The sequence below is a fragment of the Colossoma macropomum genome, unplaced genomic scaffold (assembly GCF_904425465.1).
Source record: "Colossoma macropomum unplaced genomic scaffold, Colossoma_macropomum, whole genome shotgun sequence".
Classification (NCBI taxonomy): Eukaryota; Metazoa; Chordata; class Actinopteri; order Characiformes; family Serrasalmidae; genus Colossoma; species Colossoma macropomum.
In genome coordinates this window covers 7,526,048-7,539,420 of record NW_023494792.1, presented here as the reverse complement: position 1 = coordinate 7,539,420, position 13,373 = coordinate 7,526,048, and the positions used below count along the sequence as shown (strand labels likewise).

Below are 13,373 nucleotides of genomic sequence, written 5' to 3'. Positions count from 1 at the left end.
TGTTATGGTAATGCATGAGTAATGCAAAACCACTTCCACTTCAGTATAATAGGCTTATTACAAGAGAGACTAAAACAGAATATTCTCATAGTAGCCTGAGGCAGCTTGTTGATATCCACCTAATATGGTATTCGCTGTCCTTATTCAGTTGTACTTGATTCTCATTGTGAACTGGAGAATCCATTCTGCTGTTTTGTAAATACTTTTCTTTAGAAATTTGTTTAATAAAAGAGAAAACAGAAGCCATCTTTGTTTTATTTTATTTACGCTTACATGATGTAAATGTTCTACTCCAGTGAAACACAGGAACCAACCAGGGCACAATTAGTATTTTCAACAAGGCTTATGCATCATAGTGCAGTACAGATACAAAACCAGATAATATAGCTTGCAAGATCCACAAATAAGTAAATAAAAATATTATATATTAAAGTAACAAACAAGAAGGTATTACAAGAGTAGCCCTTTGGGCAGAGTAAGGGGAATTCTTCATTAGAAGATAAAATACCCAAATGAGGTTAGACCCTCATTAGCGAAAGTGAGTGAAAAGACTGTTGGGTTCTGATTAAAAATAAAAAAATTCCAATTATGCAACTTGACCAATATTAAAACTGCAAAAAGCTAACTTAAGCTTTTGTTCCTTTTTTTTTTTAAGCCTTTAGGAATTTTCTTATCAAACTGTCAACAACTTGTCCCTCTGGAAAAAAAAAAAACAGGTTTGTGACCTGCTGACTGCTAGAGTTATGAGGGTTTTTCCAAGTTCTAAGTAAGTCAGGGTGTTTTACTGAGAGTTCTTGGTAATGTCAAAACTAGTGAAAGCTGATCATAAGGTTGAGACTACCTTCCATCTGGCCATCATTCCATTTTATAGTTTCACTATCATATGAGTTACATTTGGTATACATGATTATTATCTGATCCAGTATATCAGTACATAACAGTGAGAGCTAAGGAGTGAGGAGAGTAACTTTGTTAAAGTGGTGTTTATCAGTTGGGAGACAGAGCATTCTGCAGTCTTTAGTCAGCTGTGGGTGGCAAAAATGTGGAGTCGATGAGGTCGAACAGGCTATTGGAGATCTGCAGGCTGATATTGTCGTTATGCAGAGATGATGCTCCGTCCATCTGTGCTCTCTTGTGAAGCTCACGGCAGATCAAAGGCACAACCTAAAAGCAAAAAAAATAAATAGATCACCATTTCTGGACTGGCACGAAAAATGTGATGTGTTTGTAAGTGCATAAAAGACTAACATCGGTTTACCTTTACAACTATCAGTTTTTTCTCTAGTGGTTTTCCATCTGGGAATTTCTCCCCAAAGCACAAATATATTGTGTACTCAGGAGATCCACGGCAGTTCTCTCTGAAATCCCTGAGATCTGAAAGAGAGGCAGAGCTTCAGAGAAGATACAGCGAGAACAAGGAGATATGACATCATTTGCCAAAAAATGACAGTGAACATGTGTCCTTTTGAACGATGCCATAGAAGAACCACTTTTGGTTTCTCTAAAATGCCTTTCATGTCTTGGTTTTAACTGGGCTAAAACCCACTAAGAGGTTCTTTAGGGAACCAAAAGTGGTTCTTCTGTGGCAGGGATGGCCAGCTGTGCTCCTGGTGATCTACTCACCCCACAGAGATTAATTCCAGCCCTAATCTAACACACCTGATCCACCTAATCGAAGAGTTCAAGAACAAGTGATCATTAGGGGTAGGTGTGGTAAGTTAGACTTGGAACTAACCTTTGTAGGAAACTGTCAGAATTTCAAAATTTGCTCGAACACTTAAAATATGGTCAGTTAACTGGGTGATGTCCAGTACAATCTCATGGTGTTTGAGTAATACAAAACACAACACAATTCCCAACCGCTGAGGCATGTTTACAGACAGGTTCAGTAAGATGTGCACATTTACTTCTCTGTTCTCATACCTTTTGTGTACTTATCGAAGCTGAACAGCAGTTCCCTGCAGTTCTGGAGCAGCTTTTTGGGCTCTGGGTTCTGAATCTCAGCAGGATCACTGGTGCTGACAAACACGTTGCACTTGTCCTGTCGGAAGCCATAGATGCCCATTGGGGTCACCTCCAACAGCAGGCCTCTCTGGATGTTGTCCAGGATGCGCTTAGTGTACTGGACCTGCTTGTGGTCGATGAGGCTTTCAGTGCTGGGGAAAGGGATGGACTCACCCCTCAGCTCAGACAGATGGCAGTGGTAGTGAAGCTGAACAACTGGAGCCGAGCGCCGCACCTTCAGCATCTCAGCTTTCCTGTAGTGAATGGAAATCTCCAGCTCATACGGAGACGGCAGGTTCTCAATTGGATTGTGGGGCACTGAAAGGACACATATGCAGACACAGGATTAGAACATCACTTTCTGTATTTTTGAGTAATTCAGTCCCTTAAACCCTAATGCTGCATTCACGTTTGCAGTAGATGGACAACAGCAAACTGAACATGCCATTGTTTTCCATCCATATGTAGAGTTGAATTTTCTTAACTTTTGAAGTTGACTGGAGCGGTGGAATAAAACTGATATTGATTTTTTGGGAGCCATGGATGCCAAATGTCTTGTTGAATTCCACACAAACCCATTATTATACAAGCAAACATTAAAGAATACAGAGCGTCCTCCTGACTTTTTACACTGCTAAAGTTTTCCTCTAATAATCATCCATTTTCGCTGTCACTATGCTAACGTTTGTGTGGCTTCGTGCCGCCATTGTCCGTTGTGCGAGGTGCGGAATTACGGTTTTCACAATTCAAACATGTAAACGCAACATTAGAGTGTGTATGTGGGCTCACAGTTCCATTCTCTATCATAAATGCATGAGTTACATAATTCATAGTAGCTACATGGTAATTACTTAATAAGTCTTGAAAACAGCTGAATAATCAGCCTGCATTTTAAGGGATTAACTACTGTCTGGGTACCCTGGTCACATTTTGTTTTAAATTACTAAATTCTGTGCAATAGTCAGAGACCACGCTTTTATTTTTTTTAAATTCCAGTCAAAGCAGCCATTAAGTATTTACATTAAAAAACATTGAAAATTACACAGAAACTTTGCAGCTTTCATTCTTTTCAAAGAAATCTGCAGGCATACTTTTCCACATCAGCTTCTCACGATCCAAGTAATCCCAGTTACAAATTCAGACTCCACATCTCTTTTTTCTTTTTTGTGAATTTACTTTCCTCAGTATGGGCTTCTTGACAGCTACACACCCTTTCAGACTCACACTGTTGTATTCTTACAGTAGAAGGATGAAAATCTGTGTGTGTGTTTTTGATTTAAAATCTGAAGCAAGAGTGGAGCTTGATGTTCCTCTCTCTCAAAGATGAAAGCCTTAAGTACTGTTTATCTGATGGGGACAGTGTTGGTGGTCTACTAGGTCTTGTTGTTAGGAGTTCTATTTACTCTAAATCATTTCATCATTTTTTGAACTCCAGTTTTGAAAACTTCTGTTTTTTTTACTTATTCTTTACCCCTCCTTTTGCAAGTGGATTATCTTATAATCTCCTCAAAAATATTTCCTGTAATCATTTCAGATGCACTTGATAAAAAAATTTAGAAGATAGCTAAATTTGTTGATTTAAAGTAGGAAGCACAGAAGAGTTAAAGTGGTAGTAGAGTACACAAAAGACTGGATAAATTAACTAGTCAAATTTGATATTATACTTTAATTTTATGTTAAATATATGCTCCCTGTTTTTTCCTGACACTAAAAAATGAATAACTTCTACTTAATTCCCGTTTGGAGTGGAAATGCACAGTACTGTTTATCGTCGTTGCTACCATATCAAAACTGTTTTTTTGGTATTTTTTCCATTTGAAAATGCCAACTTCCATTTATAGTGTTTGAACATTTCATGACAAATGGATCAATAAAAATTACTTTGAATAAAATCTCATTAAATGAACAGACAAAGTTAAAAATGCTTTATCCTTCTATGGAGTTACCATTTTGTAGATATGAGTTTTATGACAAAGTCAACATAGTAGTTTGGTTTATTCCATTGTTAACCCTCACACTAAACCAATTTAAATTAATACAAATATTTCACATACAAAGTGCAGTGAAACTCCTCATAGGTTTGTACATACCTGTAGTGTAGTGTTGTTGTGCTAGAAAAGGTACAGGAGCTGGTATGTTATTGTGCATGCCAGGCTGGAGAATAACTCCCATCAAAGGGTTCGCAAAGTAGTTCCCTGCGTCTCCAGTAGGCTGCGGATAGGCTGGCCACGGCTGGATTTCTTAGAAAAGATAAATGGAAAAAACACAGTAAAAGAAAGGCAGCTTATGTTATAGCAGATAGTTGACAAATCAGTGTTATTGTCTTCTTTTTTGTTACATCATAATAACTACTATGAGAATGTTTATAATGCTGTTATGATTACTAAACGAAAAGGAGGTATTAATGAGGAAATACCAGAATGTGCATTGAGATGCAGAGTGTCCATGTGGGTTAGCAAATCTTCATGCTGTATAAAAACAAAGTAATGAGAGTTTATGGCCTTGCACTTTGGTCCATCAGTAGGCTACACATCATTCCTATGTATGTCAAAGTTCAGTTTACAGTGTAATGTTGAAGTATAATATTGCAAGGTATATTGTATGTACCATAATATTCCCTGGGTGTGCATCAGTCAGTGCATGTTCTGCACAAATCTGTGCTGACTACACTGTTAAAAATCAAAAGTCAGCTCAACTCAAAATGATATAGTAACTGATTCCATGGCTTTTCTTGAGTTGACTCAACTTGTGGACACAAGAGTTCACACAACTCAAACATCTTGGTTGAATCAAAAAAATTTTTTTAGTTCTGCATCTCAGTTAGGTAAAAAATTGAACATGTTTTTTCATACTCCCCCGCTAGCCAGGACTCTTTCCATTACAAAATACTGCTAGACATTTTTCCTTTTGGGTATGTACTTACAGACAGTTATGACATTGCTGGGGCTCAAACTCACAACCTCCAGTTGGGGTGACAGCTTAGTCCACTGCACCACTCAGGAACACTTGAAGCATCTCAGATTTTGTGTCTACAAATGTTTAATACACTGGAGAAAATGAAATTCTGATGTCCTCAAGTTGAGTCACCTCAGGAAAAGCCATGTAATCAGCTCATTTTAAGTTGAGCACACTTCCCATTTTTACAGTGTTGATTTAATTTGTGGTTCTGGAAGAAGGACATATTTTGGTCTGACTAAGATTAATAACTGGATAATAAGCCTAGGGTTTCACGGGCTGCACTGACTTGCATTTATTCACAGCTGGATAGTATTTTGGAAATTTACCTCCATTATTCCAGACATGTCTGCTGTGTTGTACTCATCTTGAATGTGAATATTCTGGCTCTCCTGGAGGTCTGCAGAGGAAGATTAACAGGTCTTCAGCATATCTCAACTTGTTAAATGGCAAAGGTTGGAGGTCCATGTTTCCATCTAACTTCAAGCTCACGTATCTATCCAGATTAAATGGTGGTAACTTACTGTCAGGGCGGATGATACGGTAGATTTTGTGGGGGTCCTCAGAGTCTTTGGAGTTATCATGCACCATCTCAAACTGCTTGAGGCTGTGGAGAGCGCACCGGAAGTTGGTCTTCCACTTGGCCTTGTCATTGGGATACTCGCATATTTTGCCACTGACCACAGCCCACTCCTAGAGCAGCGAAGAGGGGCTTTGATTACAGTAATCTGCATTAGCCCTTGTGAAAAAGATCTATAGTAATACTACAGGAATTTCAGCAGGATTCCTATAGAAACCTTCACTGGAGCAACTGCTATAGTAAACCACATACCACTCAGGTATTATAAATTACTATAAAACAGTACTGCAGTAATATGTTCAGGCAAAACAATGAGAGCTCATTAGAGAATTTTTATATGTTACTATAGAAATCTTATCGTTTCTTTTAATATTACTATTTTACTTTTGGTAAGGGTGCATACTAAAAGCAACAGCTTACTCTGAATATTTTGTTGTCCTCGTTGCCACAATCTTTTCTTGAGTTGTGCTTCCAGGGGATGCGGAAGGTGTCCGTGCCGGTCATGTAAAGACCCTCGTACTGACGCCCCTGTACCTGCTCTATTAGCCATGGACCAAACTGAGGCTTTGCCATGCTGCTGAAGCACAGGACATTGGGTCAAACTCAACACTGCAAATTGATTTGCATATGAAAATGTGAAGTGTGAAAACATCACTGGGAGTTGCTTATACACTATACACAAATATCTGATCACAAAAACAACTTGTGAAGTTTTATGAGTTTAAAGGGGAATTTCCACTGATTTTTCTAAATTTTTTGCATAATTCAATCAGTGAAATGTAAACAAAGCCATTTAGAGTGGTCAGCAGCGGTGACCAGGAGTTGCAATGTGTCCAACACACATAAAGCCATTTTATTTACTATCCAAAATGGCCTGTGAACCTACATGTGTCTTCTGAGCTTTTATATGTAAAACAGATAATAATATAGTGGTAAAAATGTTTCTTTGGGTACTATTTTGCCCTTCAACATCCTGCATGAACCACTCTGCTATCAGTGTATTTAAAACATTTAAACATTAAAACTTTATCACAAAACTGTTAGAAAACAGTGAATCAGGCGTCATACTATGCCTCTGTAACTACTTTGTTAATAACTTTGTTAGGTAATTAGATGTCTGGTTCCTGTCCGCTGTGGACAACTTTGACTCGGCCCCTCTACAGTGGAGCTTTCCACATCAAACCACTCAGAATGATTTTGATTACATCTTAATGATTTAACTGTGCAGAATTTTTTTTAAAAATCTGTGCAATTCCTCTTTACGGGTCCTCAAAACCTGAACTCCACTGCTTTTTCAAAATTTCTGTATAGGTCTATCGTTGAGATGTAAACAAAGTCATCCAGACTGGTTTGTCGCTCTGTGGTAGTGAAACTTGATGAGTCAGAAATGTTCACAGCAGTTCTAATAGGAACCAGATGTCTGAAGAGTTTATTGCCTATTAAAGCTCTCTCACAGAAATATATTAAAGGAAATGGTTATATATACACTGCTGATATCTGAGACATTGTTTTATGATAGTTTGGTGACAATCTTTTGGCTTAAAACATATATGAGGCAAAAGAGTCCCCCAAAATTTTTCCAGATTTGCCTCTGTTTTACCATCATCACTGTTACATTCAAATACTCAGCAGATTCACTGGTCGTGCTGGATAGTAAATAACTCATTATTGTTTGCACTGTAGACAATGCAACTCCTGGTTCCTGTCACTGCCACTGTAAAGAAGTTCAAGTCAGCAAGTTTCTCTACAATGAAACATTTCAAAACAAACCACTCTGAATGACTTTGTTATCTCCACGACTGAACTATGCAGAGGGTTAGAAAAAAAATGGGGAATTCCCCTTTAAGGCAATTGGACGCTTAACCAAGCGTTAGAGCAGTGGTCCTCCATCCGGTCCTCAGGGATCCCCAACCGGTCCAGATTTTTGCTCCAACCCATCTCACAGCACAAAGATAGAGCGAAAAAGTGGAGCGTCTGGGGGTCCCTGAGAAAACTGCAATTCGTGTCGACCTACTTTCAGTTTGTAAGTCAGACAACCCCTTCGCTCCATCCGTTTGCTGAGTGTGGGATGTTTTTAAGGCTGTAAACACTTCGGCTCATCGCTGTTTCGTTTAAAAGTGCTAACCTAGAACATTCCTACGTGCGAACTTGCTGAACTAGGCTATGCATTGGCCAGAACTGTAGCTGCAGAAAGACGCACACAGACCAGAAGCAGAGCGAACTGTTAGCCTACCTGCTTACTCCTGCCATGCTGCTCTCGACCAGGTGGATCACCAAAACACAGGACGTTTCTCAGAAATCGCCGCACATCTGCACGATTTATACTCAGAGGGCGTGTCGTGGAGGGCGTGGCCTTCCGTGCGGAAAAGCAGCGAGCCGTGGAGCTCCCCGGTGACGCAACGAACTTCCGACAGCAACTGAAAGCCAAACCTCGTGTTTCATCATCATCATCATTATCATCATCATCATCAACAACAACAGCTCATTCATCCCTTTGACACGGTAACACAGCAGGGATTATTTTACACACTCAAGTTTGTGGTCTTTTCTTTGTTGGGAGCGTGACGTGTACAATGCAAATATACTGTGCAGTGAAGTATCAGGCTTAGAATATACAATAGAAAACTGAAGACAGCCTATAAATTGCCCAGGCTTATGTGTCCATTTTCCCTTTTCTGTACCCAATTAGTAAAATTTGTCACATCCTTGGTTTGTTCTGGCCCAGTATATGGCTGGGTCCTTGTCCCAGATCTGGCCCACACACTGCAAAGTGAGAAGAACTAAAGGATATGGCCCAAATCTGGCCCAAGTACATTGTTTGTCCACAACATTCATGCCAGAATTGTCCCACTAATGTAGACAGGAGGCAAAATGGGATGAAGCTGTCCAGGATCTGGCCCTATTCTGGTCTGCATGCCTAACATCCACCCGGCAGTCAACCAGCACTCGCACAGGAAAGAGAATCGACACAAAACTCTCTTCTATCTGGGTAATTCTATCTTGTTGCTGTTAACTTGTCTTCTTACAAGTACAACAATTTTAACACTTGACCTCAATCCAGTGCACAGCACACAATCTCTACACATCAGAGGCACACAATAGGAAAAAAACTCCAGCAATCTTAGAGCCAAAAACTCCAGCAATCTTAGAGCCTAAATTTTTTCTGTTTGTTTTTTCAAAGGGAATTTCATCACCTGAAATCCCATATACACAACTTCAGACCTACAGAGCGACAGCCTGTAGTACACAGCCTTCAGCACTTCCTTATCTTTCTAATTGTCCTGGGCAGCTCCTGTACATTCCAGATGGGACAGTCATGTTAGTTTGCATTATAAAGAAGGCAGTCACGTCACAGTTACAGTATGTAGATTAGCGGGAGGTGAATAAAACACTAGATACGCTTCTTGACCTTTTAAGTTCCTGAATTATTGCATCATAATATTTATTATTCAGTAACTACAGTATTGTGCAGAAGTCAGAGACCACACTTCAGCTATTTTATTTTCAGTCAAAATGTCCATTAAGTACAAGTTATTGATTTTTCAGCATCAGAAAAAAGGAGAAAACATATAAATTCTTTATGTCAAGTGTGTTCACCTTTGCCTTTATTATAGCTTTAATTCTTTTCGGAAGCCTTGCTTTCAGTTTTTCAAAGAAATCCGCAGGGATATTTTTCCACACCTGCAAAGTTCAGACTTAGACGTTGGTTGCATTTTCTGCTTCTCAAGATCCAAGTAATCTCAAACACATTCAGTGATGCTGAGGTCTGGACTCTGGGATGGCCAATTTACTGTTCTGAGAACACCTTTGTTTGGTGTCCCTTTGTTTGGCTGCAATTTTTTACTCTTTTTGTATATTTTTTTCTATTTTAGTTTTTTATAATTGTTGGATTTCCAGTTTTAGAAACTCCTGTTTTTGTCGTATATTTTCTTAAAACTAATATTCTCAAACATACATACATACATCATCTAAACCACTTATCCTTCTGGGTCACGGTGGGGTGCTGGAGCCTATCCCAGCTGTCATTGGGCGGAAGGCAGGATACACCCTGGACAGGTTGCCAGTCCATCGCAGGGCAGACAGACATACACATACATTGACACACACACACACACCCCTAGGGGCAATTTAGCATGTCCAATTGGCCTGACTGCATGTTTTTGGACTGTGGGAGGAAACCCACGCAGACACGGGGAGAACAGGCAAACTCCACACAGAAATGTTCTGGTCGCCCGGCCGGGATTCAAACCCAGGCCATTCTTGCTGTGAGGCAACAGCGCTACCCACTGCGCCACCGTGCGGCCACCTATTCTCAAACATATCTCCTCAAAATAAATAGCTTGATTGTAATGGCTGTGCTTTTGCACAGTACTGTACATGGACTACGATGCAAAATGTCTGATTACTTCAGTTATAGGATTGAGGAATTGAGGCCTAGACTTGCAAATGGCTCCTGACCATTTAAGGGGTAAAACTATCAAACAGTCACTGACAATTGTAGTTGATATAGTTTATTGAAATGCAGCAGTTGTGGACTAATAGGAAGTAATGTGGCTGGGAGCTGCATATGGCAGCATTCATGGTGGTTGTTCATTTGGTGTGAAATGCTCTAAATAGCATGTGTGTTACACAATGGTTTCTGTGACACATGATCTCAGCAGCAGGTGCTTGTCTTGTTCTTTATAGCTGTGTCTAAACATCCTCCAGGGGAAAAACAGATTACCCCACAGTCTTAACCTTTCAGTCATCCTTTTCTACATATAAACTAGTTCATTAAATTTGCTTGATTTCCACATTAATAAAATATATTACATCTAAACAGTTTTACCTTTCTGTCTACTTACTTTGGGCAGTAATTGTGTTGATATGTTTTATTCTTGTAGAAATTATGTACAAAGTTGAATCAAATTCAGCACGACTTAACTTCATTGTACCATACCACATGGGAATAGAAGCAGCTGTGTGTGAAAGTAGTGCCACATGACTTCAGATGTTCCACCAGGAGAATATTCCACAGTCACTGCAGCCCAGCTGTGTGCGTGTGTCTTCCATGTTTATCTGTGGAAAAAGGAAATGAATCTTACTCTTACTGGTGTACTTCCCTCTTACGGCTCTTTGGAAGCACTGGCCTGCTTTAATGAGGCTCTTCTCAATGTGCACAGGAATGACCTGATTCAGCTATGCCGGCGTCCCCCTCTGTCATCACTGTAAAACACTGCTCTCACATCCCTTTTCTCTCTCAGACAAAACTCTTAGCAGATAGAGAAGTACCAAAGTCCAGGGGTACGTTTGACATATGGAGAGTCAGGCTCAAGCAACATGCCTCGACTCTTATTTAAATGTGCAAGTGTAGGATTTTTGAGAGCAATAAGGAATGAAAAATCTTAACAACACAGTTGATGTTATGACACCATCACTGCCTGATAGAGGGTGTTACACTCAGCTCATGATTTGATTCCATTCATAATAATGGGATCATGATTCAATAATGAAAAAAACGTTTAAAAAAACTGAATGAAAAGTAAACGATTATCTATGTTTTCTATTTATGTAATAATGCAACTGCATGAATTTCTAATGAATGAATAGAACTAGGAGTGTGATGGATGACAATTCAGTAAAGGGAGTGCATTATATAATACTGACTGTGCTGGTGTTGGTAAAAATAAAAAGGTGACATATGACATTGAACCTGCTGGTGTGGGTTCAGCTAAGAGTATGTCAGATTATATTGAATGCATGGTGTAAGTTCAGTTGAACGTGCGGAAATGGGTCAAGCTGAACATGCTGGTGTGGGTTAAGGTGAATGTGCTGGTGTGGGATCACTTGAATGTGCTGGTGTTGGTTAAGTTGAATGTGCTGATGTAGGTTAAGTTCAATATGCTGGTGTGGGTTAAGTTGAATGTGCTGATGTAGGTTAAGTTCAATATGCTGGTGTGGGTTAGGTTGAATGTGATGGTGTGGGATCAGTTGAAGGTGCTGATGTTGGTTAAATTGAATGTACTAATGTAGGATCCGTTGAATGTGCTGGTTGAGGTTGAGTTGAACGTGTTAGTGTGGGATCATTTGAATGTGCTGGTGTGAATTCTAAGAGTTTTCAACCTACCTATTTTTGATCATACATCTTTGTACAAAATAGTTCGTATTGTTTGTCACAGCTGAGAAAAAAATGAAGCCTTTTTTGTTCGTCTGGCTGGTTCTTTTGATCAGTTTCTTATGAAACATGGGATCCAGTTGTGGTAAAGTGCCTACATTTACAGTAGAGGCTACTGATTCCCATGACAGGACCATTAAAATCTACAGATCAGCATTCTTTTGAAAAGAGCTCTGCTGATTCAAAGACAATAGAATGTGATGACATGTGACATGGCATGTGAATTATTCCTGGGAAAGTACCATGATGAAAGCCCCTAAAAATCATCCATACATAACACAGCTACCATGACTTTCATTGTTTTTTTCTTCAGTGAGAAAGTTTAGGGGCTCGAGTCATGTACAAATTTCAGTGGTTTGAGTGTGTAGGAGACGAAGGAGTAAAAAGACTGAACAGATAAAAGAACAGAGCTGGTAAAGCAAGTCGGGTGAGAAAGTTAAGCCGGAACATTTAGCTGCTGTCTCCCTCTGCTGGATGGCTACAATCACTGATTTGACAAATGCATGTTTCTGTTCTTAAATTTAAACCTCTTTAGTTCTTAAAGTAATAGATTAGTGAAAAAAATAATTTACACAATTTTCTCTATACCCAAAAAGTAGTTGATCAACCAAGCCATGTTTGGTGTTTGCTTCATTAGTTTAGAGCTACAATGCTATACCCTAACCAGGCTAACATGAGACAGCTATTTCAGAGAATGTGAAAGACCAAGATAATCATTCCAAAATGGACATATACAATAAATATAATAATATAAAATATACATACAATAAATAAAAAACTTAAATAATGTTTCTATGTCAAAATACAGCAAAAAAGCAAAAATACACATCACTGAGTTTGAACGCAGCCAAAATAAGCTTTCCTCCATGCTAGATGAATGACTAGTGAAGGCATCCTCAATAATGATTTGTCAGCTGTGGAAGCCGCCTTTCATGATTGCCGAAGTTCACGGGTTTTCAATTTAAATTTGCTAGCCTTTGCTAGGCTAGATGAGTGCTTTTCAGTTGCAGTTTGTATTGCTCCATAAACAACATCAAAAAGAAGCAAGCTGTCTGAACACCCTTAAAACCATCATACACTCACCTCAGTTACTGTGTATGATGACCATAGTAGATAATTCACTTCCATCCTCAGAAGACACGTCCTTCACCAAGCTTTGAATGAGTTCTCATTGAATACTCTTTTAACTCGCTCACATTTGTCAGATTCATCCGCTTGGGGGAGGGGTCTGGAGCACAACCAACTATGTTGTATGCAATAACACATTGCCACCAGAGAGGTTTCCAAATCCTTCAATCTTACATAGTGTAGTTTTGTATGTTAAGCAATCTTAAAACTTGCTTAGGTGGTTTCTGACACTGTGTAACACATTAGTATCTATAAAAATGGACAAATGTATGCTGCACACCTTCTTAACAGCTGAATTTTTTTACTTTACTCCATTTCACCCCTATGTGAATAATTTGTCATGTTTCTAAAAAGTGATAATGAGAGAAACTTGACTTACAATGAATTTTTTCAAGATGTGTTGTACATAGTGTAAATGTGGTAGCCTGTCACGTTCAACATTATATTATTTGTAGCATATATACACAATGTGTTTATATAAACAATTAGCTTTTTAACTAATTTATCAATGAATTCCTCATACGTTGCTTCTTATATTATAAATAATTGTTT

The 13,373-nt window shown here is 39.0% G+C and overlaps 1 protein-coding gene across 3 annotated transcripts; it reads right to left on the bottom strand.

Annotated features, from left to right (window-relative positions):
* Positions 1-243: 243 nt before the first annotated feature.
* irf7 (interferon regulatory factor 7) lies at positions 244-12,858 on the bottom strand. 3 transcript variants are annotated; one of them, XM_036575765.1, is made up of 11 exons: positions 12,777-12,858; positions 10,479-10,597; positions 7,773-7,956; positions 5,960-6,116; positions 5,484-5,652; positions 5,289-5,359; positions 4,421-4,472; positions 4,095-4,244; positions 1,924-2,322; positions 1,259-1,374; positions 244-1,164 (listed from the first exon to the last, which is right to left on the bottom strand). In XM_036575765.1, the coding sequence occupies exons 3-11, from the start codon at positions 7,787-7,789 to the stop codon at positions 1,018-1,020; spliced, it is 1,278 nt and encodes a 425-aa protein (XP_036431658.1). In that variant the 5' UTR covers positions 7,790-7,956; positions 10,479-10,597; positions 12,777-12,858; the 3' UTR covers positions 244-1,017. The 3 variants fall into 3 exon arrangements, with proteins under 3 accessions (XP_036431658.1, XP_036431659.1, XP_036431660.1); XM_036575767.1 differs by lacking the exon at positions 244-1,164 and adding an exon at positions 1,624-1,668 and having other exon boundaries at positions 1,266-1,374; XM_036575766.1 differs by lacking the exons at positions 10,479-10,597; positions 12,777-12,858 and having other exon boundaries at positions 5,960-6,113.
* Between the last annotated feature and the right edge of the window lie 515 nt (positions 12,859-13,373).